The 27,062-nt window shown below is 43.9% G+C and overlaps 1 protein-coding gene across 2 annotated transcripts; it reads right to left on the bottom strand.

Moving 5' to 3' along the window:
- LOC148890854 (protein kinase C delta type-like) lies at positions 1–26,188 on the bottom strand. Of its 2 annotated transcripts, none has more exons than XM_089009812.1 (17): positions 25,959–26,188; positions 16,977–17,107; positions 14,372–14,644; positions 10,785–10,953; positions 10,610–10,641; positions 8,455–8,540; positions 5,854–5,983; positions 5,670–5,770; positions 5,516–5,582; positions 5,320–5,444; positions 5,070–5,243; positions 4,886–4,977; positions 4,753–4,815; positions 4,525–4,663; positions 4,253–4,441; positions 2,326–2,454; positions 1–2,244 (listed from the first exon to the last, which is right to left on the bottom strand). In XM_089009812.1, the coding sequence occupies exons 2-17, from the start codon at positions 17,083–17,085 to the stop codon at positions 2,086–2,088; spliced, it is 2,037 nt and encodes a 678-aa protein (XP_088865938.1). In that variant the 5' UTR covers positions 17,086–17,107; positions 25,959–26,188; the 3' UTR covers positions 1–2,085. The 2 variants fall into 2 exon arrangements, with proteins under 2 accessions (XP_088865938.1, XP_088865939.1); XM_089009813.1 differs by having other exon boundaries at positions 5,320–5,441.
- Between the last annotated feature and the right edge of the window lie 874 nt (positions 26,189–27,062).

Here is a 27,062-nt window from a genome sequence, read left to right as displayed (position 1 = left end):
TGAACAAAAGAAATGTTTATTTATAATCAGACGTTCTAGTATCATTGAAGAAAAAGTACAGCCACAACTTAATCATCGTCACATTTGATGATAACGTAACTGATGTACTTTAATTGCTCATTCCAACACAAAACGTGACCATGCAAACAAGTACGGGTACTATATCCCCAACGCTTATTTTAACCACTGGATGTGCTTATAGCTAATGGTCTGTGAGTTTAAACTGACTATGAACAAATGAATCTTTGTTTTGTGGGGCATTGCCGTTTAGCGACAGCATCTTCCCATGTTTAGTCACAGTAGGTCAGCGTGTTTCAAGAGAGTGATGTGATGTTGATAGAGATTAGACAGAATAAGAAGTTATCTTATTTAAAAGTTTTATGCTTAGCTGGCCAACCAAACAAAAGGCGCAGATGGCCTGAGCTCAATCTTAGTTTAACAGACACAGCAAGTTAAACTGTCATCTTCATCTAGGAGATCTGGCCTTGGACAGAATTTAGGACTTGGGAAACTCCTTTATCATCGGAGTAATTTACAACTTGAAACTCCTTCACAGGAAGAGCTCATTAGCCAGGTTACAAATTTATCAGTTCATGTACGAGACAATGTTTTATTGCTTACAGCTGTTTGCGCTTAGAACTCAAGAGGCCTGGTATTCTAATCAAGAAAACTATGTTTTACTAATGTATCACTTAAATTTGCATATACTCTAAATAAATAGCTTGGCAGAGGACTGCAGAATTTAAGCATCTGTCATAAATGGCTGCGTCTGCTGCCGGCAGTAAAAAGAATCTTTTTCTTTCAGCCTTTGTCCACAGTGTCCGACCGAACATCTCTGAAGATGTTCATTGTTTTTCAATGAAATCCTCTGGGGAAAGATTATCCCATATGTAGTGGTGCGTTTCGTTTGATCAATAATCATTGCATATTGACTGGATGTGGTAGAAACAATGAGTGTGATTATTTTTTCAATTTCAAGATACAGTACCGGTAAATGGATGATTGGGTTAAAAGTAACTATGGTTAAAACGATCACACAAATGTTTTTTTTTTTTTTAAAGGCTTCACATTTGATCATACGGTAGCTGCAATGGTGTGTAAAGTACACCCCATGACATGTGACAGGCCTGTGTTGTTTTCCTCTGAGGTACAGTGATACCTTGGCTTACAAACGTAATTGGTTCCCAGACAGTGTGTCAGGTGAAAAGTGTGTATCCCAAAAATTAATTCCCATCGGAAACCATTAAAATGAGAATAATCCATTTCCAGGTCCCCATAAATCATAATTTTCTACTTTCCAATTTTCTAAGCCTTAAAACTACACAAAATATACCTTATTTTCTGTGTAATAAATGTGCTATGGTATTATAATTAAACAAATGAGCTGTACAGTATAATAGTCGTTTTATTTAGCTTTGTGATGGTCATTGATGGCTTGATGGAATGGAGTAGCCGGTTTCATCAGCATTAAACACTTGATGAGGAACGTAGCCTTCTTCTTTCACCATCTTGAGGAATGATCCCTTGTTGGTGCTTTCTTTGTGATAATTTTACCATTCCTCATCAATTGTGTTCTGTTTAGCTGGGTTGATAGCTTTTTGCATCAAGTGGCTTGAGCAGGTTATTTGTGGAGCCTGATTAATGGGAATTTTAACCTTGCAGTCTACACTCTGTATTTGAACTATCAAAGTTGAAACAAGTCAAAATTTCTGTTTTCTATCAATTTTCTGACTCTCTCTCTGTCATCTGCCTGTCTCTTTAATGTTGAAACCACCTTCCCCGACTGCTGCGTTCTTGACCAATCAAATGGCTTTAACCTTAGACTTGGGGCGGGCAATACAGGATAAAAACAAGTCGGCTGCCATTTTCTTGTTAGGAAAATGGGCTCGTTCGCGAACGACACATCACTCATTGTGGCAGCTCCGTGTGTATCCTGAAAAATAGTTCGTATGCCATGGTAAAAGTTTCATAAATTTGTAAATTTGTAAACCGAAAAGTTCGTAAGCCAAAGGGTTCGTAAACCGAGGTATCACTGTATTTGCTAACCATGAAAAGACAGGTCCCGGTGCAGCCGGTTTTGGCTTTTCATTTGCTGATCAGATGTTCCAGTTTGGGGTTGACAAAGGAAAAGCCAGCAAAAGCTGACTGGTCCATGGAGTCGATGAGGTTCTTGTCGACGTGGGAGAGTCGGGGCTTTTCGCTCAGGAACTCTTTGTCAAAGTTGCTGTAGTCACTGGGAGATTTCTGCGAATGCGAGAGGGTCACAAAGTCAGTCAGGATTAGGAGTGCGCGTGCACACCAAAACACCCGGTTCGGTTCCCCCACCACTTTGGGCTTGAAAGGGGGCTCCATTTGTCTCCTCTCCAGAGCGCTCCAGTTCAGACTTTTGAAGAAGGGCTGTGCCCGGATGTCTCCCACCACGCCCAGCCTGCGCGTGGGATCGCGCTCAAACAACTGCAAAAACAAGGGAGGTCACCGGGTTGAATCGACATGGGACGTCGCACCCAATTCACGTTTGTGGGCGCGGCGACAAAGGAGAGTGGTGGAGTTGGACTAACTCGAAAACTTAACCTGATCTGCATACTTCCTTCCACCTACGAAATATCAATCGTCTTTTGCCCATCTCTCACCCTATCCTTGTTCATAGTCTTGTCACCTCACGGATTGACTATGGCAATTCATTTCATCATCACCAGAACCTCATCCTTTCACCACATCAACCCCGTCCTCAAAGAGCTCCACTGGCTCCTGGTCAAATTTAGAATCAACTTTAAAATTCTTCTTTATACATTTAATGCTATCCATAACCTTGCCCCCCCATTCCTATCTGACCTTCGAATTTCTATTCCCTCTCCTTCTCTCAGATCCTCTTCCCCTTCCTCTGTGTGCCCCCCCTGTCCGTCTCAGCACGATGGGGGACAGAGCTTTCAGCTGCTCTGCCCCCAAACTCTGGAACACACTTCCTTATTATTATTATTATTATTATTATTATTATTGACAACCGACAGCTCCGGACAAGTTGTATCCATAATTTGTAAAACCACTTCATATTACTTCTACTGAGCGCGTTTTACAAAGATTCCACCACATATAGCTATATTTTAGGTTTTAAGACTCGGGCTGAATTTTCATGAAGTCTTGTTTTCGAGTTGATCAGGAAACATCCGTGGTGATGGATGTTACCCCTCACACTATCCACTGCTTCGTGTCAACCGTTGAGACCTTCAAGTTCCTGGGAATCACAGTCTCCCAGGACATGAAGTGGGAGGTCAACACCAACTCTGTCTTGAGAAAGGCCCAACAGAGAATGTACTTCCTGAGGCTGCTAAAGAAGCATGGCCTGCCACCGGAGGTGCTGCAACATTTCTACACGGCTGTCATCGAATCCATCCTGTATTCTTCCATCACCGTTTGGTTCGGGGCCGCCACAAAAATGGACAAAATCCGACTTCAACAGACAGTCAGGACAGCAGAAAAAAAATCATTGGCACCGCCCTACCCACTCTCGAGGACTTGCACAAAATGGTAGTGCCACTTAGCAATTTTTTGATGATGATACTAGTGCAGCGTGTTCTACCGGAAACAAATTCCTTGTGTGTTCTACATACTTGGCAATAAAGATGATTCTGATTCTGATTGATCGCAATGCCCTAAGTGACGTCACGGAGTGAACTCCCCTGACCGAGAAAGCGAAACACAATGCATTTTGGGTACTTTTTTTTATCTGAAAACACCATGTTGATCCCGAAATTAGAAGGAAAACTACATAAATAACGCAATGGTGAATCGTTGTGGGTCGCAGCCAATTGCGGTAACATACAACAATACAACAAACACATAAAGAAGGTGTAAGTTGACACAAATACCCAGCGGACAAACCAGCCATTTACAACGGAGCTTGTGTGTCATCTTGTGCATTTTATGGGCGCTACATTGAAGTCCAGACGGCTCGAATTGATACGGAAGGACTTCTTTAATCGATTGCAAACATTTATGCTTTCCTCTACAGAACTATTTGAATCATATTCATAACTGGACTGAGCTCATTTTGTGGCAGTTTTGGGACGCTTTAAGTAGTTTTTTTGGTGTTTTACATTTGACTAAAAATATCAGCCTGCATGTTTTGGGTATTTTAGATGCTATAAAACGTTTTTCTGATGTCAGTTAGGAACCAAAAAAATGGTCTCGGTTGTCCTTTAAATCAAGAAATTGTTGGCCAATTTTGAACGAGAAGGCGTGGAAATCCAATCACCAGTTCCAGCAACTTCCTGGCTTCCTTGGGAATCCAGCGAGGGTAGTGAGGGGTGTCGGAGCGGATGGACTCAAACAGCTCATCCTCGTCGTCGCCTTGGAAAGGCGACTGGCCAATCAGCATCTCATAGAGCAGCACGGCAAAAGACCACCAGTCCACCGAGAAGGTATACTTGTGACCTAAGAGAATCTGTCGGGAGAGACGAAAGAGCGGGGCCACTCGGAAGGAAGCGCCGGAGGGGGAACGCCGGTGGACGGCTGCCCTTTCCCTACCTCGGGAGCGATGTAGTCGGGCGTCCCGCAGAAGGTGGAGGCACGGGCGTCTCCAAACATGTTCTCCTTGCACATGCCAAAGTCTGCAATTTTGATGTGTCCGTCCTTGTCCAGCATCACGTTGTCCAGCTTCAGATCCCTGCGGAGGACCGCCAGGCATGTTGGCGTGAGACTGAGCCTCGTCACCGGCGAATGTGCGCGCCGCGCATTGTTTGGAGAGCTTCCGACCTGTAGATGATGCCCTTGGAGTGGAGGAACTGCAGGCCCACGATGATCTCAGCGGCGTAGAATCTGAAGCGAAGCGATGAGGATGCATGGATGATTTGAAGCGCAGCCAGCGAGCGGGCCGATTCGAACTCACGTTGCCCGGGCGGGTGGGAAGCAGCCTTTGTCTTGGATGTGGAACATCAAGTCGCCGCCGTTGAGATACTCCATGACGAAGAAGAGGTGCTCCTGGATGCACGCCACCATCCCATTGACCCCAATGAGAACGCGTGCGCACGAAAATGGCGGCCCGCGGCGGTTTCACGCTCGCCAATGCTCACTTTGGACTGGAAGGTGGAATAGAGGTGGGTGAGGAAGGGGTTCTCCCAGGCCAGGGCGAGTACTCTCTTCTCCACCATGGTGCACTCCACGTCGTCATCCATCAGCACCACATCCTTTTTGAGAACCTTGACGGCGTAGAACTGGTCTCGGCCCTTCAGCTCCGCCAAAAGCACCTGAGGGGTGAGATGAGGGGAGCGTGGGAGGGACCGAATGGGGGCCTGATCCATGCCGAGCGCGGAACCCACCCACCTTGCCGAAGCTGCCCTTTCCCAGAACCTTGTGGAAGACCAGGTGGTTGAGGGTCAGGTGCGACCGCTTAGCAGAAGGAGTGGCAGAGGCGGGGCCGTCGCTCACTTTGTCCTTTTTACCGACTACTTGAGAGAAAAAAAAAAATCAATAAATAATCAACTTTTAGCAGTCACCAATGGCAATGACAACATCTCACCAGCAGCAGGGTCTGCTGCTGTTGCGTGGACGTCTTGGTAAATCCCAACATCCGTTTTGGGGGATTTCTAGGATGTCAAGCGGTTGTCACGGACGGCAACGAGCAGCTGCTAGCAAGCAACGAGCAAGGTTTTGAAGGTGGCCTCGACACAAACCTGAGAGACTTGCGAGAGCGCTTCAGCCAGCAGCTTCTGGTTGATCCCACACAGATTGGCTACTTTTTTCTGACAGTAACTGTGGACGTTCATGGCGCAATCTGAGGCAAAAAGACAAGATGGCGGCCAGTGTTGTGTGCGTGTTGGGGGGGGGGGGGGGAGCAGTCGTTGAGCGGACCCCCACCTTCGCACTTGAGGCCCTGCCGGTAGAGACCCCACAGCAGGCTGCCACAGTGGTCACAGAAGGTGGGGCTTCGGTAGTTGTTGTACTTGAAGCGATGCGGCATGTCGATCTTGAAGCGCTCCTTCTGGAACTGGACGCAGATATGCTCTGCCAATCATTCGCCACATCCAACGGACGCGGCGACTCGATCGTTGACGGAAACGCTCACAAATGCTTTTTCTTTAATTGATGGAGGGAATCATTCAAAATTCATTGGGGGCACAGTTGCCGCAGATATGTAGATGAGAAGAAAACGATATATATATATATATATATATATATATATATATATATATATATATATATATATATATATATATATATTGATTACATTTCATTTATAAGTGCCTTTCAAACTCTCACTTCAGTCACAGAACATGTTTGTCAATATTTTATATATATATACATATATACATATACATATATACATACATATATACATACATATATACATATATACATACATATATACATACATATATACATATATACATATATATATATATATATATATACATATATACATATATATATATACATATATACATATATACATACATATATACATATACATATATACATACATATACATATATACATACATACATATATATATATATACATATATACATACATATATATATATATATACATATATACATACATATATACATACATATATACATACATATATACATATATATATATATATATATATATATATATATATATATATATATATATATATATATATATATATATATATATATATATATATAGTGCTTTTCTGTTGCGCAGTTAATCACAAGACAAAACCCATGCGACTTCACCCATCCCTTCTGCCATACTGTGTTGCAGGTAATAATTGCTTCATTTCGTTTTTATTGTACAATATTTAGTTTCTTGATTGGTAAAAATCCAGACAATCTATCGGATTAAAAGTCAATTTGCCGGGTACATACATAAGGTTACTGCTAGCTAGCCTGCCCAAATTAAAACGTGATCTCTCCACAAAGGCAAATCCTATTGAACATTCAAATTGATTTTTTTTACTCGTCCGCTTCTTCAAAAGGGGGCGTTTACCTGTTTCGACATCAACGGCACCTCAGTCAAGATCATCCAATCAAAACGGCCCCTTCCGCCAACCGGCGTTAGTATCATCCAATCAAAATGGCGCTTTCCACCAACACAAGCCAAAACAGGGAATGAACAGCGAAAAAGCAAGAATACATATTTAGTTTTATGTGGTCATTATGGCCTGAAAAAGTCGGAAATCCGCCGATCGGCGGTTTATTCTCATCCCTGACAAATGCATGCATGCGCGCTTGTTGCGTCACACGTGTGTATGATTTTGAAGTGCGCTTTTCAACCCTTTCATGTCTTTCAATTCCTTGATCTCCTTGATGTGCGTCTCACCCTGACGCATAGCACACGCTTGAAAATTGTATAAAAGGAGCTGTCGCGGGACAGAGAGATCGGGCGAACCACGGGGCAGAATCATCTCAGACTCACGCCCGGCTCACGCCGGGCGTCGGACGGACATCACGGCACGACTTGCTCATCTCCACGCCACGATCAAGCTCTGCGCGTCACCTGCCTGGGAGATCTGACAACGAACCTACTTACAAATAAAGAGAACCATCAAACTCTTTACGCTCAATCACCCGCACACGCACCCGCACGCACACACACAGATGACAGCCCCTCAGAGCACACAGGCATTAGAATGTTTATTAATCGTCAGCAATGCCTCTGGCTTTATTGATCACATATTTCCTTTCATATTTCATTCTTATTTCTATTACTTTTTTCCTCTCTTCACTTCTTTTTATTTCTTTAACTATCCAGCTATCTATCTAGCTAGTTACCTAGCTGGCTACCTCGCTAGCTATCTATTTGCTATCTATTAGCTGGCTAGCTATCTATTAGCTAGCTAGCTAGCTAGTTGAGCCAAAGATAGTGACTGTGGGCACCATGTAGCAAGCACCTCCATCTACAACAATAGTAGCCTGTTCTAAAAAAGTGATTAGGCACCATCACTGTCTACAATCTTAGCTATCTCTTTATCTATTCGAGTTACTTCCGGGTTGAGTGAACGCTGGCGCGTGTGGCTTATCCTGTGACTGTAAAGTGACCTTGAGTTTTGAAAGGCGATTATGAATGATATGCATTATTATTTTAATGTATTATTATTTATTATGATTATTATCATTATTATTATTATATTATTATTGTTATTATTATCATCATTATCATTATTATTATGATCTCCACATATGGCATACAGAATGCACAACAAAGTCATGAACAACTCGTTTTCAAATCACAAGTCAAGAATAATGACTCCTGTTGTGGTGTACCAACGACAATTTAAAATTTGGGTTGGGACTTCAGCAAGCATCATGGCACTTGACATGCTTGATTTGCTTTTGCAGGCCAAATCAAATGATATGGCGGGCCAGATTTGGCCCCCGGGCCTTGACTGTGGCACCCCCGATCTATAAGGTAAAGATAAATTTCTATCGATGGACAGACAGAGATACTAAGAGGCATTGGACTCACCATCGTGTCCCGACTGTTTGCTGCAGTTCCGGTGCACCTGCCAATAATCTTCTCAATGCATTTCTTGTGAATCGCCGCATTGCATTCTTGGTGGAAGACATGCACAAATGTCTCAATTTCAAAGTACAGTGATACCTTGGCTTACGAACTGAATTGGTTCCCAGAAAGAGTGCGTAAGGTGAAAAGTGTGTATCCCCAAAAAATTATTTCCCATAGGAAACCATTAAAATTAGAATAATCCAGTCCCTGGTGCCCATCAAACATAATTTTCTACTTTCTAATTTTCTAAGCCTTAAAATTACGCAAACTATACATTATTTTCTTTATAATAAATGTGCTATGGTATTCTAATTAAAGAAATAAACTGTACTATATAATAAAGTGGTTTTATTTACCTTTGTGATTGTTGTTGATGGCTTGATGGAATGGAGTGGCCGCTTTCATCAGCATTACACACTTGATGAGGAACGCAGCCTTCTTCTTTCACCATCTTGGGGAATGATCCCTTGTATGTGCTTTCTCTGTGAACATTTTACCTTGTTCCTCATCAATTGTGTTCTGTTTAGCTGGGTTGATAGCTTTTTGTATCAAGTGTACAGATTGGATTGGATTTGCCTTTATTAGTCTCGCAGTGGAGAAATTACACTTCACAGCAGCAAACTGATGAAAGGAATGAAAGTAGAAAAACAAAATACATGATCTGCTGGAAAGGCAGCCACTCTTGCGCTGCGGTCTTGAAGTCAAACGACAAAAAAAAACTACATAGCAAATAACATGACAGCACAAAGACACAGAGAGTCATTCATTCTTTAGCACTTTCTGTACCCTCTTTGTTACACTAAGCTGTTCCGGATGAAAGAGGAGAGGATCAAAGCGTCTCTTCACCAGTGGATCAGGGACATCATGGTGGAACGTGCACGTCGACTACAAGCTAAATGTTGAAAGCAAACACGCAGCTGTAGCATCCATTGTTGAAAAGAAATTGTCTCACATCTCGTGTCCCAAATAAATCCACTTCAATTCCAAGCCGCAGCAGTTCCACATACGCATCGGAGCTCTGCGCTGATCGCGGGCTCCTCAAGCCACGCATCCATCCAATCGCAGACTGTCCAACAGCACCGACCTTTCCGCTGAACAAAGCGGGGCTTTGAATATGCTGCTCATTACAGGCGCAAAAAAGCACAATGGCCCCAGAGCTGTCCAGTGATGACAGTTGAATGGCACCGACATTCCTCTCATTCAAAAACAGTACTGGCATATTCATTCTGCCGAAAAGGCGCAACGGCTGAGCACGGTCTCCACCTTGATGAATGTCGTGGTCAAAAATGCTGACAAACAATCCGTATCGATTCCACACGACGCACAAGAACACAAAGCGACAAAAGAAAACACAAAACAAGACAAAAACAACAAAAGGAGCTCCGGGTTGTACATCTTGGAAGTTGTGTTATTGCAACAGTAACAGATGCAAGCAGACACACTGAAAACATCATTAATAGCTGGTTCCTTTGCCTGTCTTTTCATTTCAAATTGAACTGATGGCTAGTGTGGGTTATTTGTGGAGCCTGATTGATGGGAATTTTAACCTTGCAGTCTACTCTGCCTTTGAACTATCATAGTTGAAACGAGTCCAAATTTCACTGCTTTCTATCCATTTTGTCACTCTGTCGTCTGCCTGTCTCTTTAATGTTTCAACCACCTCCCCTCACTGCTGAGTTCCTCACCAATCACGTGGCTTTAACCGAAGACTGGGGGCGGGGAATAGAGGACAAAAAATGTTGGCTGCCATTTTCTTTTTTGGAGAATGGCTTCACTCTCTCTCTGTCTGTAACCCCCAAGCTCTTCATTGCTGTGTTCTTGACCAATCACGTGGCTTTAACCGACGACTGGGGGCGGGGAATAGATGACAAAAACAAGCCGGCTGCAATTTTCTTGTTAGGAGAACGGGCTCGTTCGCTAACGACACATCACTCATTGTGGCAGCTCCGTGTGTATCCCGATAAATAGTTTGTATAACAAGATAAAATTTTCAAAAGTTTAACATTCTTAAACCGCAAAGTTCGTAAGCCACGGGGTTCGTAAACCAAAGTATCACTGTATTGGAAAGTCAAATTGAGGAGAACATCAAATTATGAAAAGTGGGAGGTGGACTCACGTCTGCACTTGTAGCCTTGCTTCTTGAGTCCCCTGGATGGGTATAGCGAGGGGGGGGGGAACACAACAATAACAACACATATTTTAGTTCAGAGATTAGGACCACCGAAAAATGTTGTTGTGGCTTTCATTTTCCCTTTCGCAACGCCACCCACGTTCGCCCGGGACAGACTCACCAGAGAAAATCTCTGCAAACCGAGCAGAATGTGGGCTGATGGAAAAAAGTGGCGCTGAACTCATGGTTCTTGATGATGTGAAGCTTGGGCTGCTTGAAGGCCCCCCTCCTCCTGTTGAGGGTTGCCAGTCCATCCTGAGGGACGACTCGCACCGAGGGTGTGTTTGCCACTGCGGCCGTTTGAAGGTAGAAAAAAACGGGAAATATTTCAAGCGACAAACTAATAGCATTTCTGATTTTCGAACGGAGAGCGGCTTGAAATTTGCCCAGCGGCCCTTTTGGGGGAGCCAATGACGCTCATCTCAGTCCCTGCTGACAGATACCACTCTTGGAGGATCAACACGGAAAAAGTCAACTGGCGAACAGGCCAAATGCTCAGGGTTGAGGGTGGGGTCAAAAGTCACTCGGGTGTGAGAGCAGTAAACAACTGGTGCAGCCATCCAAATCCACCTTGAGCAAAGCTAACAGTTTATCTCTCGCTATTGACAATAACACTGTTTCTCCCTCCTATGAGGTGAAAAGCCTAGGTGTCTTTCTTGACAGCACACTATCTTTCCATTCCCATATAAATAACTTAACCCGGTCTGCGTACTTCCACCTACGCAATATGTATCATCTTCGCCCGTCTCTCACTCCTCACACAACACTGCTATCCTCGTTCATAATCTTGTCACCTCCCGGATTGACTATTGCAATAACTTCTCTTTGGTGTCCCTCAGAAACTCCTCCACAAACTTCAACTCGTCCACAATTCTTCAGCCCGGATCATCACCAGAACTTCATCCTTTCACCACATCACCCCACCCTTCAAGAGCTTCATTGGCCCCCGGTCAAATGTAGAATCAACTTTAAAATTCTTCTTTATACATTTAAAGTTATCCATAATCTTGCCCCCCCATACCTATCTGACCTTCAAATTTCTATTCCCTCTCGTTCCCTCAGATCCTCTTTCTCCCTCCACCTCTGTATAACCCCCCGCCCCCCTACCCGTATCAGCACGATGGGTGACAGAGCCTTCTGCTGCTCTGCCCCCAAACTTTGGAACTCACTTCCTCCCAACATTCGTAACATGGACTCTTTTCCCACCTTTAAGTCCCATCTCAAAACCCACCTATTTAAAATAGCATTTTCTGTGTAGCTTTCTCTTGTTTCTATTTATAATTGTATTTTATTTATTGCATTCTATTTGTGATTGTATTTTATTTATTATAGTACCTATGCTCGTCTGTGACTGCAAAGTGTCCTTGAGAGCATTGAAAGGTGCTTAAAAAGTAGAAATGATTGTGGACTTCAGGTAACATCCATCACCACAGCCGCCCCTCACACTATTCAACTGCCTCGTGTCAACCGTTGAGACCTTCAAGTTCCTGGGAACCGCAGTCTCCCAGGACAAGTGAAGTTAACACCAACTCCATCCACCTGAGAAAGGCCCAACAGAGGATGTACTTCCTGAGGCTGCGAAAGAAGCATGGCCTGCCAGAGGAGGTGCTGCAACATTTCTACACGGCTGTCATCAAATCCATCCTGTGTTCTTCCATCACCGTTTGGTTTATTGCTCGCCACAAAAATGGACAAAATCCGACTTGAACAAACAGTTAGGACGGCGGAAAAAAAATCATCATTGGCACAGCCCTATCCACTCTTGAGGACACTCCAAGAATCCAAACGAGGGGGCGGAAAATCCTACTGAACCCTCCGCACCCTGCCCACTACCTTTTCCCAGCAACGTTTTATAGGGAACAGCTTGATAACAAGGGCGTGGAAAAGGGGGGGAAATCCTACTGGGCACTCCGCACCCTTCCCACCACCTTTTCCAGCGACTTTTCATAGGGAATCACTTAATAACGAGGCAGCGGAAAATCCTACTGGACCCTCCACACCCTGCACACTACCTTTTTCCAGTGACTTTTCATAGGGAATAGCTTGATAACGAGGGCGCGGAAAAGGGCGGAAAATCGTACTGTACCCTTCCTCCCGCACCCTGCTCACTACCTTTTTCCAGTGACTGTTCATAGGGAATCGCTGAATAACGAGGGCGCGGAAAATCCTACTGGACCCTCCGCACCCTGCACACTACCTTTTACCAGCAACTTTTCATAGGGAATAGCTTGATAACAAGGGCACGGAAAATCCTACTGGACCCTCCGCACCCAGCCCACCACCTTTTCCAGCGACTTTTCATAGGGACTCGCTTAGGAACAAGGGCGTGGAAAAGGGCGGAAAATCCTACTGGACCCTCCGCACCCTGCTCACCACCTTTTCCAGAGACTTTTCAAAGGGAATTGCTTAATAACAAGGGCGCGGAAAAACCTACTGGACCCTCCGCACCCTGCCCACTACCTTTTCCAGCTACTCCCCTCAGGTATGCGCTACCGATCCATGCGCACCAAATACAGCAGACATTTAAACAGCTTCTTCCCCCAAGCCATTAACAGCATGCCTCAGCATATCTCAGCACGATGACAGGCTTTCAGCTGCTCTGCCAAAGAAATGACACATCAGAACAAGACGCTCATTGATTTGGCTTCGCTGGCACGGCCGCCACAAAAAAAAAAAAAAAAAAAGGCAAAAACACGCAGCCGGCCACGTCCATCAAAAAATAATACATTTAATTTCTAAGCGCCTTTAAAAACTCTCAAGGACACTACAGTCACTGGATTTTTTTTTGTGTGCAGATGTGCAGCGGCAGCCATTCGCGCCAGCGTTCACTCTACCCGGAAATAACACAGCAGCAACGTTATGAAAGGAAGAAGAAAGGAAAGAAAGACGTAGAAAAACAAAATACAGGAGCTGCTGGAAAGGCAGCCACTCACGCGGTGCCATTTTGAAGTAAAAAAAAAAAAAAAACTAAGTAACAAATATGTCAACACAAAGACACATTCTTCAGCACTTTCTGCACCCTCTTTGTGACATGAAGCAGTTCTAAATGAAACAGGGGAGGATCAAAGCGTCCTTTTCAGCAGTGGATCAGGGATGTCATGGTGGAATATGCACATCTACTACAAGCTAAATGTTGAAAGCAAACACGCAGCTGTAGCATGCATTGACGAAAAGAGATTGTCTCACATCTCCTGTCCCACATAAATCCGCTTCAATTCCAAGCCGCGACAGCTCCACATGCGCATCGGCGCTCAGTGCCTAAGCTCCTAAACTAAAACTAAACGGTGGTGTGTCGCTACATCTACTACAAGCTAGCGCCATCTTCAAGATAAAAAAAAACTAAATAACAAATATGACAACACAGACACATTCTTCAGCACTTTCTGTACCCTCTTTGTGACATGAAGCAGTTCTAGATGAAAGAGGAGAGGATCAAAGCATCCTTTTCAGCAGTGGATCAGGGACGTCATGGCGGAATATGCACGTCTACTACAAGCTAAATGTTGAAAGCAAACACGCAGCTGTAGCATGCATTGCCGAAAAGAGATTGTCTCATATCTCCTGTCCCACATAAATCCGTTTCAATTCCAAGCCGCAACAGCTCCACCTGCGCATCGGCACTCAGCGCTGAAGCTCCTAAACTAAAACTAAACGGCGGTGCGTCGCTGCTCTCAACTTTGCCTCGGGGCGATTGGACGGCTGCCTTACGTGCGTCTGTGTCCTCCAGCAAATATTGCACAGCAACTTGGACCTTCCCGGAAGGGATCAAGTCGAGCCAGAACTCAGCACAGCCGTTGGCTTTGGACTTTTTGCAGCGCTCAGCAAGCACCGAAACGCCAATGGTAGCCTTGGCCAGAGCCTCCTCGGAGCTCTGCATCAGAACCACTTCCAGGACGCGGCCCTCGTAGATGTGAGCGTCAAAAGTGGTCTTCCACGATGCATAAATTGTGGGCTTCTTCTGGATCAGCGTCCTCCCTCGCTCTGCGGCAAAACAACACACGTTTGGGGAAAGGACACAGCGCATCAATAATTTGATTTGATTTGTTGGGATGTTGTTGTTCTGTAAACAACAGATACAGTGATACCTCGGTTTACGAACCCCTTGACTTACGAACATTTCGGTTTACGAATGTTAAATTTATGAGAATTTTACCTTGGCATACGAACTATTTTTCAGGATACACACAGGGCTGCCACAATGAGTGATGTGTCTTTCGCAAACAAGCCCGTTCTCCGAAAAGAAAATGGCCACCGACATTTTTTTTTGTCCTCTATTGCCCGCCCCCAGTCTTCGGTTAAAGCCATTGGTCAAGAACACAGCAGTGAGGGGTGGTGGTTTAAACAAAAAGAAAAAAAAGACAAAAAAAAAGAGACTCGTTTCAACTTTGATAGTTCAAAGGCAGAGTGTAGACGGCAAGGTTAAAATTCTCATCAATCAGGCTCCACAAATAACCCGCACGAGCCATTAGTTCAATTTGAAATGAAGAGACAAGCAAAGGAACCAGCTATTAAGGATGTTTTCAGTGTGTCTGCTTGCATCTGTTGCAAGATCACAACTAACAAGTTGTACAACCCAAAGCTCCTTGAGACACTATGCAAAAAGCTATCCATTCCATCACACCATCAACGACCATCACAAAGGTAAATAAAATGACTTTATTATATAGTACAGTTTATTTATTTAATTATAATACTACAGCAAATTTATTATACATAAAATAGGGTATATTTTGTGGAGTTTTAAGGCTTAGAAAATGAGAAAGTAGAAAATTATGTTTTATGGGGACCTGGGAACGGATTATTCTCATGTTAATGGTTACCTATGGGAAATTAATTTTTGGGATACACACTTTTCACCTTATACACTCTCTGGGAACCAATTAAGTTCGGAAGCCGAGGTATCACTGTACTGTATTCATGTTTGCGTCTGATAGAGATTAGACAGAATAAGAAGTTATATATATAAAAGTTTCATACTAAGCTGGCCAACCAAACAAAAGGCGCAGATTTCCAGAGGTCAATCTAAGTTTAAAAGACACAGCTTGTTAAACTGTCATCTTCATATAGAATATCTGGCCTTGGACAGAATTTAGGACTTGGGAAACTCCTTTATCATCGGAGTAATTTATGACTTGAAATTCATTCACAGGAAGAGCTCATTAGCCAGGTTACACATTAATCAGTTCATGGAAGAAACAATGTTTTATTGCTTACAGCTGTTGGGGCTTAGAACGTTCCAGGGGCGTGGTATTCTAATAAAAAAAAAACTATGTTTTACTAATGTATCACTTAAAAGACAACCGACGTCACTTTTTTGTTTCTTAACTGACATCAGAAAAACGTTTTATAGCATCAAAAATACCCAAAACACGCAGTATGATATTTTTATTCAAATGCAAAACACCAATAAAAATGACTTAAAGTGTACAAAATCTGCGAAAAATTGAGCTGCGAATTGGGCATTTTCAGAAAGTCCCGCCCCCAGTTCGTGACGTCACGCCAAGACATCTTGCATTGCTGGAGAATCAAAACAATGGCTTCAGATTCGGAGAATATGCTTTCTTGTTACACATCCAGTTATTAATATGATTCAAATAGTTCTGAAGAGGAAAGCATACAAGTTTGCAATCGATTAACTAATTTTTTTCCGTGTCATTTTGAAGCAAACGGGCGGGGGGGAATGTCGCACCCAAAAATGGCGACCAGCACTCGGATGGAATGAATCAGCCCGTTTCCACAGGCTGATAAATTCCTTACATGGAGCTTGGACGCCCTCTTCTGGCAGCTTTTGGGTGCAACATCAAGGTTTTCAGACAAACAGTACAGCAAAATTCATTGACGTGATGAAGGACTGCTACAATGTGTCTTTTTGTCGGTCAGAGCGGGGGTCCTTTCATGACGTCACGTACGGACTCGTCACCAATTCAAAAGCAAGACTTCCTCAATATTCAGCGCGAGTCTTAAAACGTAAAATATAGCTCTATGCGGTGGAATCTTTGTAAAATACGCTCACTAGAAGTCATTTGAAGCCATTTTACAAATTATGGACACAACTTGTCCGGAGATGTCGGTTGTCCTTTAAATTTCCATATACTCTCAATAAATAGCTTGGCAGAGGGCTGCAGAATTTAGGCGCGTGTCATGAATGGCTGAGTCTCCTGCTGGCAGTAAAAGACAATCTTTCGGTGTTCGAGCCTTTGTCCACAGTGTCCGACCTAACATCTCTGACAGCGTTACACCGCCAAAAGCCCCCGCCCTCCCCCGCACCCGAGGCTAAGCAGCATCGGAACCCATGTGCGGCAACTGCATGTACCTGTGCTGACCAACTCCTTCATCCTGATGGCACAAAAAGGCAGCTCGGAGGGAGGAGGCAGCTCCCCCACATCGTACGTATTGATGGCGATACGCAGGAAGGGCGCCATGGCAACAGCTCACTTCAGCCTCCTGAAAAGGACACATCCAATCGGCCTTTACAGTTGCCGGACGCAGGCTGCACACAAGACACACATGCGCGCACACACAAACACACACAGACACACACACACAGGACAGACTGACAGACACGCGCACACATACACTAAATTTCTCTCAATAGCCCCCCACCCCCGCGACGCAAAGAAGAACAACTACGCAGACAGACACAAGGGTCTGTCAAATAATCGCACTCACAATGACGAGGGCCCCCAAAACCTCTTGTTTGTTCTTAGAAGGCGGTGGGGGCACTCTGAGAACGGATGCTTCGTTTACACACACGCGCACAGCCCCAAGTGTATTGCAGCACAAACATGATCCCAATACATATTGGAAAGACTACTTGCGAGTTCTCAAAGCAAAAATGAATACAGTGATACCTCGGCTTACGAACGCCTTGGCTAACGAACTTTTCGGCTTACGAACGTTAAATTGACGAGAATTTAATCTTGGCATACAAACTATTTTTCGGGATACACACGGAGCACAACAATGAGTGATGTGTCGAGCCCGTTCTCCTAACAAGGAAATGGCAGCGGACTTTTTTTGTCCTCCATTCCCCACCCCCAGTCTTCGGTTAAAGCCGCATGTGATTGGTAGCAGTGGGGGGGTTGGGGGTTTACAGAAACACAGAGCTGCAAATTAAAAATAGATAGGCAGACGACAGAGTGAGAAAATGGAGAGAAAACACGACTTTATTCTACAGTACCATTTATTTCTTTAATTACAATACCATAGCACATTTATTGTACACAAAATAAGGTACAGTAAAGTCTCGTTATATCGATATTCAAGGGAGTCCGAAAAAATATCGATATAACCAGGACTATCGATATATCCGATATCGATATAACGAGACTTTACTGTATATTTTTTTTAGTTTTAAAGCACCCAACATCCGTAACATTGAATCCCTTCCTACTTTCAAATCTCACCTCAAAACCCACCTGTTTAAACTTGCTTTCATGGTCTAGTTTAATCTGCTGTTTCATTATTTTTTGTTTTATTCATGATTTTATTGTTTCATGTATTGTTTTTATTGTAACGTGTCCTTGGGTGTTCAGAAAGGCGCTTGCATATTAAATGTATTATTATTATTATTATTATTATTATTATTATTATTATTATTATTATTATTATTATTATTATTATCATCATTAAAATTAGAAAGTAGAAATTGGAGACCTGGGAATGATTCTCGTTTTAATGGTTTCCTATGGGAAATTAATGTTTGGGATACACACATTTCGCCTTACACACTCTGTCTGGGAACCAATTAAGTTTGTAAGCCAAGGTATCACTGGACATGCTACTATGGAAAAAAATAAGAGGACGGGACGGGGGGGCTTTGTGTCCCAAAGTGGACTTCGCAAGACAAAGCACAGTCCCTGCTAAGGATTCTGGTGGGAATAAAACGGTATCGTCCAACATCAAGAAGCTCTTCGGTTGCTGCGGTTTGGGACACGGAATATTGGCGGATGTTGTTATTTGCCCCCAGAGACTCACCGGGGCAGTCGGGCGAGTCGGGTGACATTCCCGTGACGGCCCTCTGCGCATCCGTAGCAAGGAGCATTGCACACGCGCAAATAACATTGGACACGAAAACGCGGGCCAGGCCCCCTTTGCGCCGCAAGTGCTTCAAAGGCAAAGCCGAAGCGAAATGGGGGAACAAAGCCACCGAGAGCCACCTCGGGGAACAGAAACTCCACCCCGGACACGGAAGATGACCTCCAGAAGATGGACGCAGGCTTCTGAACAGGCACCCGCTCCCAGTCGAATCATAATAATAATAATACATTTCATTTCTAAGCGCCTTTAAAAACTCTCAAGGTGTCTAGTTTTTCTGTGGGTGAGCAGCGTTCAATCAACCCGGAAGTAACTCAAATAGATAGAAAGCTGGCTAATAGATAGCTAACAGACAGCTAGCTAGGCCTTCATATATATATATATATATATATATATACACGATATTTACGATAAATTAAGCAAGGGAGCATTTGTGGTAGGTACATCCTTAATAAAAACAATCCTTAAAGGACAACCGACGTCTCCGGAGAAGTTGTGTCCATAATTTGTAAAATGGCTTCAAATGACTTCTACTGGGCGTATTTTAATAAGATTCCACCGCATATAGCTATATTTTACGTTTTAAGACTCGCGCTGAACATTCAGGAAGTCTTGTTTTTGAGTGGGTGACGAGTCCGTACGTGACGTCAGTAAAGGACCGCCTCCTGACCGTAAAAAAGACGCATTGTAGCGTCCTTCCATCACGTCGATGTATTTTGCTGTACTGTTTGATTTGAAAACCTTGTGTTGCACCCAAAAGCCGCCAGAAGAGGAAGTCCTAGCTCCATGGAAGGAATTTATCAGCCTGTGGAAACGGGCTGATTCATTTCTCACAGGAGCTGGTCACCATTTTTCTGCCTCTTTTGTGGGGCGCTACATTGCAGTCCAGATGCCTCAAAACGACACGGAAGGACTTCTTTAATCGATTGCAAACATGTATGTTTTCCTATTCTGAACTATTTGAATCATATTCATAACTGGATGTGTAACAAGAAAGCATATTCTCCCAATCTGAAGCCATTGTTTGGATTCTCCAGCAATGCAAGACGTCTTGGCGTGACGTCACGAACTGGGGGCGGGACTTTCTGAAAATGCCCAATTCGCAGCTTAATTTTTTGCAGATTTTGGACACTTTAAGTCATTTTTATTGGTGTTTTGCATTTGAATAAAAATATCATACTGTGTGTTTTGGCTATTTTAGATGCTATAAAACGTTTTTCTGATGTCAGTTAAAAAAACAAAAAAGTGAGGTCGGTTGCCCTTTAATACTTTGTAGTGATGGGAATTCCGGCTCCTTTCATAGAGCCGGTTCTTTTGGCTTGGCTCACAAATGAGATCCGGCTCCCTTTGGCTCCCAAATGACTCCTCAGTTTTTTGTTGCTTAAATTAATTAACTACCGGTACCTATGTAAAATTATGTGAAAAACGAATTATTCATGTAAAAAAATCTAATATTTTTATTTGTATGGCTTTATATGTGCAGAGAGAGCATCCACTAACTTTCACGTTCCCTTGGGTTACTCTGGTCTGCTGATCAGCTGTCACTAATTTGCTTTTCATATCAGTAATGCTATAATACCAACGACTGAAATTGAGAATACAGTAATTGAACAATTAACAGCATAATGTGATAACATTTGTCTTTTGTACCTGTCTACACTGATCTCCAGTGACCTGCTCAAATGGCTCCAAAACAGTGTGTGCGTCCTGCAGTAGCTCCCCATCTCCTCTGCAAAGTTCTCAGAAATGTGTCTTTCATTGAACTCAAAACAATCCGACAGGTCCCCAGTTTGAAAATTTCAACTTTCTTTAACCCCTCCCCCTCACTGCTGCGTGTGTCTGTAATTCTCCCCTCCCTCCTCTACCACAGATCTTGACCAATCAGGCGCGGCTTTAACCGAAGACTGGGGGCGGGGAATAGAAGAAAAAAAAAAAGTCGGCTCCCATTTCCGGCTCTCTTCGTTCGCTTCAGGGATTCGGCTCTAAGAACCGGCTTGTTTGCGAACGACACATCACTAATACTTTGCAACAATGTTTTTTTTTTTTGGCGATTAGTCGTCTCATTGTGTTTCAAGTTGTGAAAAATGGGGCAGGCAACTTTATTGCCGGGCAGGCAACTTTTCAGAGTTGTCTGCCTTGGTGTCCGGTAACGTTTTGTCATGAGTTTCAGACACTGGAAGTACCCGGATAAGTTGTGCTGTTCTTATTCCATGTGCGCAGTCAACAATTCGACGCCTGCGCTCATCACGCTGGCAGGGCGTCAGACCCGCTCTACTAGCCAAGCGGGAATCCTTCTGCCCAGAAGGGTTTAGGTTTCTTTGTGTTCCTGCCTGTACGTCAACACCACCACATGTTTTTTCCAGGAAGCCTTTGGACAGCACGCCTGAGCTGCCAGACTGCCTCTCAGCACGATTGAGGAGCGAGGCTTAGGGGCCCGTAGGGGGGGGGGGGGTGTCTTTCCCAAGGAAAGATAGGGATCATTTCAACCCTACGGGATGGCGATGACAGTTGAGATAAACTTGCCTGACTTGCGCGTTGGCAGGGAGGTTCAATGGCATACCTGTAACGTATACGTTTTCCCCATATTTTATGTTTTTTTTTCATCCTTTTAAATTGTGTACGCCGTATACCCACTTTTATCCGATAAAAAAAAATCTGCGGTTATTGAGTCTTTGTCGGTGAAGCATGATATGCGCATGCGTGTCACAATATTTTCGTTTGATTTTGTATGTCCGTTTCCGTATTTGAAGTCTGGCATTTCAAGTCAAAGTCAGCTTTATTGTCAAATATGCTAATATGCATGCATATGAAATTACTGTCCTCTCGGACCCAGCATGCAAGGCACTTATTACTAATTACTTTAACAAACATAATAAACATGAAAACGCCAATTTGCCAGGAGAGGGGAGCCGCTGCGTGTTCACGCGCCGCCATCTTGGGGAAAAAAAAAATAATAAAAATAACAAATATGAAACACAAAGACACAGAGTCATTCATTCTTCAGGACTTGCTGTACCCTCTTTGTGATGACATGAAGCAGTTCTAGTTGAAAGAGGAGAATATCAAAGCATCCATGTCAGCAGTGGATGAGGGACGTCATGGTGGAATTTGTACGTCTACTACAAGCTAAATGTTGAAAGCAAACACGAAGCTGTAGCATCCACTGACGAAAAGACATTGTCCCACATAAATCTGCTTCAATTCCACGCCGCGACAGTTCCACATACGCATCGGCGCTCTGCGCTGACGCTGCTTTCTTCTTATCGCAGGCTCCTCAAGCCATGCATCCATCCAACCGCAGACTGTCCAACAGCACTGACCTTTCCGCTGAACAAAGCTGGGCTGTGAAGATGCTGCTTTGTTCAGCGGAAAGGTCAGTGCTGTTGGACAGTCATTTGTGTTGCAATCGAGGAATCAACCAGCATGGGAGAACCGCCAAGTGAGAAGAGAAAAACTCTAGGATCGGGTCGCCACCCAAAAGAATGGGAGAGTCACCAAGGTGAATACGCTGGATGGATAAGATTGTCGACAAAAGGTCCTCAGTTTTCGTTCTGCACTCCGTGTAAAAAGGACGTAAAAGTTGCTGCAAGTGGATTTTACCATCTAAAGAGCCACTTTAAAACTGCCGGATATGTGGAAAATGTAGCCAAAAGCGAACTAAATTTCACACAAATGTCACATTTGGGGAGAGCACTAAGAAAAAAATTTGAAATAATTGATTGTGGTGTGTATTAAGTAAATAAAATAATTTAAACAAATTACCTTTGTTTTTATTCTATGTTTTTATTCTTGCAATAAGTAAATAATTATGTGTCGGGTTGTGTTTGTAAGGTTTATTATCGCTTAATAAGTGGAATTGCAATCATTAAACAAGGGGAGCAAAAGTAATACTCGATCATATGCATATATTTTTTATTGCTGCGTACGGTCGATTATGAAAGCATAATGTGCGCATGCGCGGTAAACCGCATTTCCACTTGTGCTAGCGTTTTTTTATCATGTCAAATCATGTAAATTTCTCCACTGTGAGACTAATAAAGGCATATCCAATCCAATCCAAATAATGTACGGCGTACTACAACTTTTATATGGGAATTGTATTGAAATAAGAAAACAGAATAACAAAATTCCTACTTATTTCAAACCGATAAACACTTTAATGCAAAAATTAGTGCATTCAAAAGATAGGCTGCCAAATGAAAAACAAAGTACAGTGGGGCCTCGGTTTACGAACGCCTTGCTTTACGAACTTTTCGGTTTACGAACGTTAAACCTTGGATTACGCACTACTTTTAGCGATACACACCCCTCACCACGGCTGGCGGAGTAATCTTCTGCGGAAGAACACCAAAGCACATGACGGAACAGTGCCCCAGCCGGCCTGCCTTTCCACACCCCCTTTCTCTGAATGCACACCATCGAGAAAGAGAGAGCGTTAGAGAGCGTTAGAGAGCGTTAGAGAGCGTTAGAGAGCGTTAGAGAGCGATAGAGAGCGATACAGAGCGATAGAGAGCGATACAGAGCGATAGAGAGCGATACAGAGCGATAGAGAGCGATACAGAGCGATACAGAGCGATACAGAGCGAGAGCGACGTCGTCGGACCTGCCTTTCCACACCCCCTTTCTCTGAATGCACACGTCGATCCAGAGCGAGTGAGCCAGCCAGTGAGCGAGCCAGAAAGAGAGAGAGAGAGAGAGAGAGAGAGAGAGAGAGAGAGAGAGAGAGAGAGAGAGAGAGAGAGAGAGAGAGAGAGAGAGAGAGAGACGACCCCCCTTCTCTGAATCTCAGCCTGACACATTTCCCACGCTGTGTGTCACTTCCCTGAGAGTAACTTTCTACTACCATTCTACAAATAAAGAGCCTGTGTATGCTAAGTCCACCATTGCTACCATCCTTTGCCTAAAAGCTTTACACAAAGGCGTTATTTAGTCGATGCTATTACATGACTAATGACACCGAAATTGTCACGTGCGAGTTCACAGCTGGGGCGGGGCCGCCGCTCTCGACCTCCGCCAGCTGATATCAATTCCCTGATCACTGATACTGGGACGTTTCAATGAGTCGCTCTCACCTCACTAGTAACGTGATTACGACGTCTCGCGCCTCGCCAGTGTCTTGGACTTGCCGCGTGCCATTTTATTTTGCCTAGCTTGATAGTGGAATCATTGGACTCGCGCCTTTTGTTGTAATAAAATCTCTGTATGCACCTGCTTAGGGATCCAACGCCTTTTATTAACGTTCCGACGAGTCAGCTATCCCTGTCACGCTCGGAACGTGACAGTATCATTGTGTTCAGCTGATAGAAAAGGCTTGGCATGATGTTACCTGTTAGGGTAATTCGCCATACAAACATCTCTAAACATCGCTCTGTAGTCTTTGTTTACATTTTGAACTTCCTCATACGTCATATCTTGCCTACACGATGTCGCATTTTCATTACGTCACATCCTGTCGCGTCATTACTATGCGCCGCATAAATACTCCTGCAGCCCGTTCGTCTCTCTCTCTCTCTCTCTCCATGCTCGCTCCTCCGTCCGCACCGCAATGCCCGTGCTCTCCCAATTAAATCAACTTTCTGTTCAAGACCTGGCTCCCTGATGATTTAACAATCGATCTCCATCTACACCCGTCGAAGCAATGTACCAAGGGCGAACGATAAAAAATAACCCAACATTACCCTTCGACCCTTGAATGCAGCATGGAAGAATTTGTGATGTGCAGGCTTTTATTGAACAGTTTCATCCAGAAAAGACTGTGGCTATGAGAATCATCAACATGATGAATGATAATGTGATGCCTCAGTTTCGTAAGACCTTACTAGTCAGAAATCAAATGTAAATAAAGTGACTTTATGATACAGTGCAGTGTATTTCTTTCATTACAATACAATAGCACATTTATTATACATAGAATAAGGTATGTTGTGTGTAGTTTTAAGGCTTATTTAGTTGAAAATTATATTTTATTGAGACCTGGGAACGGATTATTCGCATTTTAATGGTTTCCTATGGGAAATTATTTTTTGGGATACACACTTTTCGCCTTACACACTGTCTGGGAACCAATTAAGTTTGTAAGCCAAGGCCCCACTGTAATGTAGTTTATTCAATGCATTGTAAGAATGAAAATTGGAAAGAGCAATACATTGGGGAGACTAAACAAATTCTCAAAAAAAGACTATCAACATCGCAGGGATAATACTAGTGGGCCTCAATCGGCAGTACATATGCACCTAAAAGCTAGAAACCACTCATTTGACGACAATGAGGTTAAAATCTTAGTGAAAGAACATAGATGGTTTGAAAGGGGAGTAAAAGAAGCTATTTTCTTAAAACAGCTAAATCCTTCACTAAACCGATATGGTGATGTGAGGTTCAATTTGGATCGTTCGTACAATAGAGTGCTTAAGCAACATAGGATTAGTTATGCTGATGAGGTGATACCAGGGCAAATAGGGCTCTCAGGCCAGTCGTCAGTCAGGACAATAGAAGCAATCAGTGGAGCCGCAGGGAGTAGTCCTCTGCTCCCCCCAACCTGAGAGCAGAGTCCAGAACCGCCAAGTCTGGACCGTATATACAGGGCCGAAACTACCAGTAAGACTTTAGTTCGCTGAAGAAGCATCTTGGATAAGAAGCGAAATGTCTGACACCTTCAAAGAAGTACAGATGACGGCTGAAGAAACCTTTTCTTCGATGGACCACTCCTGTACGACTGAGCGCTTACGCAGACGGATTACAAACTGACGTTTTTTCGGGGACGGCGGCGGTAGGATGAGGGTTGTGAAAAAGTTCTACATGTCAATCAGTTAATGACTCGTTGGACAAGGTTCACGATCAAATGAAAGCAAGAGGACAAATTGCCGATGCGGAGTGTTCTGGCCACGAAAGCATAAAGCGACATTCGGAATGAATTAGAAAGTATTTGGCCGTCGCGTTTCAAAGTGAGCGTCACTGGCTCGCCTAGCCCCCCCACCCAGGCCCGGTGACCATTTGGAAAATGAACGCTCAAAAGGCCGTCGGTCCAAACTCGATCAGGAAGTCTTCATGCAGAAGGGTTCAAAAAGGCGAGAAGTAGCGAAACGAGACAAAAAGAAGCGAAAAGAGGCGAAAAAAGGCGAAAGGCGGCGAAAATAAACGGAAGTGCCTTCCGCAAGCAATCGGGAGCCTCTTCGCTTGAGTTCCCCGAGCGACCTACAAGCCCAAGCGGCACCTACGCTTCTGCGATCTCAACAAGGTCCGCGTGAAAATCGTCACTTACCGCTTCCACCCGCCAAACGTTCCGCTCCCACTTGTCGTCCCCCGGCGCAAATGCGAATTGTCCGCTCTTTCAACGGACGCAGTCCGCGTGGGGGCTCGACTTAGAGCGCGTGAGCCGGTCAAGTGGAGTCGGACCGCGTCGACGCGCGTCCGCTGCGTGTGTGTCCGGTGGCAAGCCGCAGTGAAGTGCTGCCCAGCCAGGTGGCTTTGCTTGACAGGTCTGCGTGGTGACGTCACCGGGCCGTCCCCTTCTCCTGCCAAGTGTCTCGGTCTCACAGTTTGCCAGTGTCAGGTCTCTTGCTAAATAGAAATAAATGCGAGGTGTTAGCTGTGAAATCATGTAATGAGTCTATGCTATACAACGTAACTGTAAAAAAATCAAGTGACGTACCTAGATGTTGTCATTGCCAAAGAAGACGAAGAGCGTTCTAATCTAAACCTCGATCCAATAATTGATAAAACCAAGAAGCGGTTTAATTATTGGTTACAAAGGTATTGAAGGTAAGGAGTCCAAGATGGCGCCCGAGTAAGCAGCCGTCAGCAAGTGCTCTGATGAGCCTTGCTTTTTTTGTTGTTTTTGTCTTGTTTTTGTGTTTTCTTTTGTCACTTTGTGTTGTTGTGTGTCGTGTGGAACGGATACGGATTGTTTTGCAGCATTTTTGACCACGACATTCATCAAGGAGGAGACTGTGCTGACTGTGCTGTGAGACAATCTCTTTTCGTCAATGGATGCTACAGCTGCGTGTTTGCTTTCAACATTTAGCTTGTCGTCGACGTGCACATTCCACCATGATGTCCCTGATCCACTGGTGAAGAGACGCTTTGATCCTCTCCTCTTCTCATCTGGAACTGCATTATGTAACAAAGGGTACAGAAAGTGCTTAAGAATGAATGTCTCTCTGTGTCTTTGTGTTGTCATGTTATTTGTTATTGAGTTATTTTTTTGTTCTTCTGACTTCAAGACGGCGCCGCGAGAGTGACTGCCTTTCCAGCAGCTCCTGTGTTTTGCTATTCTACTTTCATTTCTTTCATAACTTTGCTGCTGTGAAATGTAAATTTCTCCACTGCGAGACTAATAAAGGCAAATCCAATCCAATCCAATTGT

This window comes from Hippocampus bargibanti, linkage group LG12 (assembly GCF_051943395.1).
Source record: "Hippocampus bargibanti isolate YZ-2025 linkage group LG12, ASM5194339v1, whole genome shotgun sequence".
Taxonomy (NCBI): Eukaryota; Metazoa; Chordata; class Actinopteri; order Syngnathiformes; family Syngnathidae; genus Hippocampus; species Hippocampus bargibanti.
Note: the sequence above shows the minus strand (reverse complement) of the source record. Positions and strands in the feature narration are given on the sequence as shown.

What these genes read in the sequence shown, in the direction of transcription:
- LOC148890854 (XM_089009812.1), bottom strand. Translation starts at nt 17,085, where the DNA reads ATGGCGCCCTTCCTGCGTATCGCCATCAATACGTACGATGTGGGGGAG. An exon ending in GAAAGGGCAGCTTCGGCAAG is followed by an intron (nt 5,244 to 5,319) that starts GTGGGTGGGTTC and finishes CTCACCCCTCAG; the next exon opens with GTGCTTTTGGCGGAGCTGAA. An exon ending in TCCAAGGGCATCATCTACAG is followed by an intron (nt 4,664 to 4,752) that starts GTCGGAAGCTCT and finishes GGTCCTCCGCAG; the next exon opens with GGATCTGAAGCTGGACAACG.